This window comes from Numenius arquata, chromosome 2 (genome assembly GCF_964106895.1).
Source record: "Numenius arquata chromosome 2, bNumArq3.hap1.1, whole genome shotgun sequence".
Taxonomy (NCBI): domain Eukaryota; kingdom Metazoa; phylum Chordata; class Aves; order Charadriiformes; family Scolopacidae; genus Numenius; species Numenius arquata.
The window spans coordinates 38,729,950-38,735,949 of NC_133577.1; the positions used below are offsets into that span (position 1 = coordinate 38,729,950).

Below are 6,000 nucleotides of genomic sequence, written 5' to 3' on the forward strand. Positions count from 1 at the left end.
TGGCTTCTAGGTCAGTGAAGGCTGCCGAGTGGTTTGCATTTTTTTTAGGTTTGTTCAAATCCTGACATTAATACATTAATTGCTTCCATCAAAAAAAAAAAGCGAAATTAATGTTTAGGCTTCTTGAGTATGGCTTTTAGTCCTGTATTTCATTTGTTTTATTTTGTGCCTGATTTCTTTGACTATTTCTTATCTGCATATGAAATTTTGGGAGGGAAGTAGTTACATCTACTTTCAGCTGCACAGTCCATTCCTTGGTATCAGTACAGATCGTTTCACTTTAAAGATCTGAAATAATTATTCTAACTTTGGCAATTTTATTTTGTTCTTTAAGATTTGAAGCTAATGCTCTTTTTGTCTGTGCATTAAATTTCATAGGCCAAGAAGATTGAGACACTTCTAGAACTGATTCCTGAGCATCTAGATATGGAACTTGCATACCGTTACCTCATGAGATGTTATGGTAATTTACTCTCCTTGGAATAGTGCTTTAGTAAGAACTCTTGAGACATTCAGAAGGGTCATGGAAACCCTTAGAATGGGGAGCAGGATTTACGCTTTCTTTACAGTTTGAGCCACAAAGAGGTGGGGAGTTGTCTGGGGTTTGTTGTTGAAGTCTGTTGGGTCTGTTATACTGTCCTTGCTAGTTCCAACCTGTCCTAGGCTGGAAAAGGACCCACCCAGGTCCCACTGACCCAGGCCTTGAATCCTTTACAAAAGGAGCTGTACTAGAGGCTGCAAGAGAGGCTAAGTAGGGGCTTCATGGAACAAAAAAGAAACCATCCTAAGCCATGGGGAGAAATACTGTAGAAATTAATGGCTTTTAAAATGAATCTAGCTTTTTTCTGAAAATGTAGTAAGTATATTTGTTCCTTATGTGTGTGTTTCAAAATCATAAGTGAATAGTTCTATCAGTAATGTGCAAGGACCTTATTGCTAGTGTAGATTCTTTATACCTGTTTTAATTTAGCCAAACTTAATATTCCAGATGCCTTCATTTGGATTTACCTAAATAGTTGATTTGAAATGCTAATCTCTTCTCTTTATAGTTGAAGTCAGAGAGGAAGAGCTCTAAAAAAAATCAAGTTGCTTATTTAGTTATGTTTATTTGCAACACTCACTCTTGAAAAACCAGGATGTATACCCCTGTGGCAACACTCACTTGGAAGCTTGCGCCTTTGTGCTGTAGTGTCCTTTGCCTTCTGTACTCTGGTATGGTCCTCCAGTTTTATTGCAGGGAGTAAAATACTCTTCACACATGTAGTACAAGCAAAAGGATACAATGACAGAAGCCCTTGTGCTCTCAAGCACAGAGGAGATAAATAGGAATATTTAAGTAAAACACTTCAAACCCAAATCCAAGGTATGGTTTTAAAGGAATACAAACTTCACTGTATTTGAATCAACTTGTAGAAGTTCTCGTGATAGATATCTAACTTAGAAAAATGCTTAATAGATGTTCAAAACAGCAATCACTACCAAGATCCGTTAGCCCCATAGTTTCATTCATAGCAAGGGTAAGTTTTTTCTAACATGTTTTTATGAAACAAAAAAAATACCCTTTTGTCACCAGTGCTGTACTTGCAGTAAAGGACTAATGACAGTGTAAAGCAGCTTTTCCCTCAGTAAAAATTCCATGAGTGAACTAATTAATTTTTTCAGTATCCTTTCCAACTACGTCATAGTACAACAATTTCATAAAGAGATTGCAGAGAGTCAATCACTTACTCTGTTGTACCTAAAACAGTGATTAGAGTGTATTCAACACCTGAAGCCACACTGTATGTGCACAGAAGATTGCTGTAGTTTCTTCAGGCAGAGATGTAGCTGGCTCGTAGCAAGTTCTAGAGGAGACATTCAGTAGCAGCATGAAGGGTTTTAAAAGCTGTTTCCAGGTTATTCTGTACAAGCATCTCACCTGTATGAGACGTCGATTCAAGTCCTGTATCAGGTAGATGAGAGCACATCAGTTACTTGACCCACTTTACCAGACCTGGCCTGGATGAATCATGCTAGGATATATTTGCATTTTCTGTTGCATCTTTCTTAAGGAAGTAAGGTGTTCTTCTACTCTTAGAATATTCAGGGGCATTACTGTATTCTGTTACCACCATGTGTAATATGTACATGTACACATGAACAGCAGTTTAGCTACTTAGAAAGGGGAATGAAAGATAACAGAGTACTATTACAACAATTGGTTACTGTTACTAGTTATCAAAATTAATGGGCAAATAAAATAATTGTTTGTGTTTGATAATTGTTTATGTGTTTAGCAAAGATATAGTAGAATATAGATCACAGCTGAAAGAAGTCTGATCATATATCGGACATCCATGACTGAACAAATAAAGGGACATTTACTCCTTTGCCTGACCTGAGATATGATCCACTGCCATAGATTTCATCTGGTGAGATGTGTAATCCTTTGCTGCATACCTTTTATAAAAGAAAATTCATAAAATCACATCTGCGTGGTCCATTAAACACAATCTGAGTATTAGCTCTTTTTTTTGTTTGTTTGTTTTCCACACCATAAATGCATCTATTTTTAAGAAATAGAGATTTCTATTAGGCTTTCATTAAACCATCACTTCATGCAGTTTCAGCAGTAGCCTCCCACATTCAGAGAGCAGCTCAGCCACGTGCCAGATGTTGAGTGGGAAGGTTTTTCTCATGAGAAAGGACCCAGGCTATGCATTTCTGCGTAATTAAAGCTTTTTTTTTTTTCTTTAAGAACCATCGTTTTTTGTAGCCCCTATGGTTGTGAAGATGGTGTTTCCAAATGAGAAACAAGTAGGAACCCGAGCCAGCTCCCATACAGCAGGTGTTTGTCTTTTGCCAAGCAAAAAAATGAATTTAAGTGGACCTGATGGCTTCCTTATTGTTCACAAGGTGCTAGGAACTGTTGTACTGACCCTGAGGACAACAGTGAAACTGTCAGGGGTCGCTTTAATTTCATCCTGATGCTGCTCAAGCAAATGCTTGAGCAGCAGCAAAGTCTGTGGTTGAGCATCAGTCAATGTAAGAGGAGTTTCTCTTCTCCTACTTTCGAGGAAGGAGAAATATACTCCACTCTTCTACAGCTAGAAGTGAATAGTGCTTTAAATGAATGAAGAACGGATTGGTTAGAACCTGTTGCAGGGGATGGTGCCTTTTATGGAATGTCCAGCAAAATGTTACTGGTTACCTAAGCAGTTAAGGTTTGTAATAGTGTTAGCGAGCCAGAAAAACTTTCTCCTGCTCAGTAGGATGAAATGCTTTTTCCCTTGTGTTCTAACACAAGGATCTGACCTTTGTTTTCTTTGTTCCTTTAGGTTACAGTTTTGATGTAGCCAGCACCTGTAACCATAACAATATTCTGCCTTTACTTAAGGGAATTAAATTCTGTTCTAGTGTTCTCGTGTGCTGAACTTGGGTGTCTTTTAATTTGGCTTTTTTTTTTATTTTTTTATCATTTGCTTCAGAAAGAGCCATATGGCTCTGTATCTCATATGCTAGAGTGGTGTGTTCTCACTGAGCTGCCCCTGCTCCTTGGTTGTTCCAGCTCATTCTTGAAGGAATCGATCATCCAGCCTCATATAAAAAGGAAAGCTAGAATGACTGTATGTTCCATTCTCTTATATGTATTGTCAGTAGGATATAAAGAATATCCAGAATATTTGGAATATTGTATATTAGAATATTTAGAATCTGTTTTGGCAAGTAGTAGGAATGTGTGACATCATGTTAACGAGTGAAAAGAGGAACAGTTAACCACTGGGTTTTTTGCTTTTTATTTTTTTCCTCAGAATTGGATGGGGATGTTGCTTCTGTAAAGGCTGTGTATGAGAAAATCAAAGCGAAGGATATACAGCTGCATGAGCTATCTCTGAAATCTTTAGCAGCTTTTCTGAAGAAAGCAGGAGAGCCTGTCCCTTTCACTGAGCCCCCTGTGAGTATTTCCTAATTAAGAAATAGATCTGCAGAATATTGTATGTTCAATGTTAATAAAACAAATTGCATGAATAATTATGTAGGGATTAGATCTCTGCAGAGACTCCTCAGAGGAGGTAATATATGAAGTAGTGAGCGTTGTAGGTGCTATAGTAACCTTGCATTGGATTCGACTTGAGAAAATAAAACCTCTTGAGGCTTACGATATTTAAACTACATGATCCTTATCAGGCACTCATCTACAGGTGTACCTTTATCAAATGTCCTTGGGGCATTTATCTAAGCAATTGAACTTTAAAAGGCTTACAGAATGTGTATTCCATTAACAACTGTTGGGTTTTAGTTTTCGTTAATTACCTGGTTTGTATCTAGTACAAGTTGCTGCTTTAGTAGGATGGGATTTTAGAATGGTAGGAATTATTTGTCTGTTGCAGCTTTGCTTCTAGCTGCCTTCCCAACAGATATATGCAACTGTGCAAATATATATTATTTGAGGGTGACAAGTGGCATGACACTAGATCTGTCAAGACTGTAAATGCTTCTTTCACACGATTCTGTTGAGTAATAGTCTATGAGTACCATTTTAGCGAAGCAGACTTTAAAGACTTATTATATTTTCCCTCTCTAAGCAAACTTGTTATTGCTATTTTCTACCCACTTTTTGTATTCTAAAATAAGTGTTTTTCTATAGTTCTGTAAAGACCTAATTATACGCTGTTTCTCCATATTGCTTCATGATAAATGCGATTTTCTTTTCTCATTTTGCAAAGAATTAGAGAAAATTTTGGCATAAAATATTTGGTTTAGCCTTTTAACAGCTGTGAAGTTTTTTCTGCAACCTTGACACATAATTTATAATCTGAATTTTTATTTGGACTGTGTAAATTTAAAATGTAGAATATCTGTTTTTACATGTAGCCAGTGAAAATAAGTGTTTCTTTAGAGTCACTGAAATGATTCATTTTCTGATTTCCCTGTTCAATTTTTCTCTAATGCAGCTTGGTCTTTAAAAGCATCTCAATTTTTTTGACAGAATTGCAGATTGCAGTTAAAAAGTATTTTCATTTTTTAAATGAAATTGATTATATTATTGCATTTTGTAATAGAAGCTTCATTATGCATTTTTGGCAAGGTTTTCCTTTTCCTTTTATTCTCTCTCTGGTATTTCTCTTAATTATACAGACTTCAGTACAGATCTAGTTTTGCATGACGGAGAATAATAGATTTTGCTTTTGTCAGGACATGAGACTTTGCTCAGAATTAGTAACTTTTCTGTTGAAACAATGTTGAACTTGTTTATTCCACTCTATTTATAGGAGTCATTCAAGTTCTATGTGGAAAAATGGAGGAAAAAAAGAATGGAAGCATCATGAACAGACAGTCTTTTATGCTTTAGTTGTTTATGAAATTGTTTAAATATTACATTCAATAAAAATTTAAAAAAGCATGTCATTCTGTGTAATTTTTAACATAAATCTGTGTTTAAACAGCACTTTCCATAGCTGTAATTGATAGAAACATTCATTAATAGAAATGCTGTTAAAATTGCTAATGAAATATCAAGATGCAGCTTTCTAGGCTATTTCTGTTTTGATTTATCATCTGCTATAACCTAAACTGTATTTTGGCTGCTGTTGATTCACCAAATATATGTATATTAAGAAAGTTGCTAGAGGGGTATGTAACTGTAATTAAGCAAACTGTTTTATCCTTTGTTGTTCTTTGCCTGGTCAGTGTACTTTGGGGTGAAAGTAGAAGGGTAAAGAACATCATCTTCAGGATTCGTCTGTATCTACACAGAAAATAAACACTTTTTTTTTTTTTTTTAAATTTGTCCTAAATGTACTTCTCTTGTGTTAAATATCTCATTAGGGCATTTGATATTAATAGGTAAAGACAAAATACTTCTACCTTTTATGCTAGCTTGGGTGTTGTAGTTTTATAGCATCTTTAATTCATTCTCATAACTGTTAGTGCATTAATTTTATGGGTTACAAGAACTGTGTATCCGCAAAAACATGCCTTTTTAACAAAGGAGCGCCCATTTATTTGCAGGGGTAGCAG

General features: G+C 35.7%; 1 protein-coding gene across 1 annotated transcript in view; it reads left to right on the top strand.

Moving 5' to 3' along the window:
* LRPPRC (leucine rich pentatricopeptide repeat containing) overlaps positions 1 to 5,774 on the top strand; it is a 93,385-nt gene extending 87,611 nt beyond the window's left edge. The window contains exons 36-38 of the mRNA XM_074144521.1: positions 379 to 463; positions 3,792 to 3,934; positions 5,253 to 5,774. Coding sequence (XP_074000622.1) covers positions 379 to 463; positions 3,792 to 3,934; positions 5,253 to 5,309 — 285 coding nt within the window. The 3' untranslated portion in view covers positions 5,310 to 5,774. The remainder of the gene's footprint in view (positions 1 to 378; positions 464 to 3,791; positions 3,935 to 5,252) is intronic.
* Positions 5,775 to 6,000: the final 226 nt, after the last annotated feature.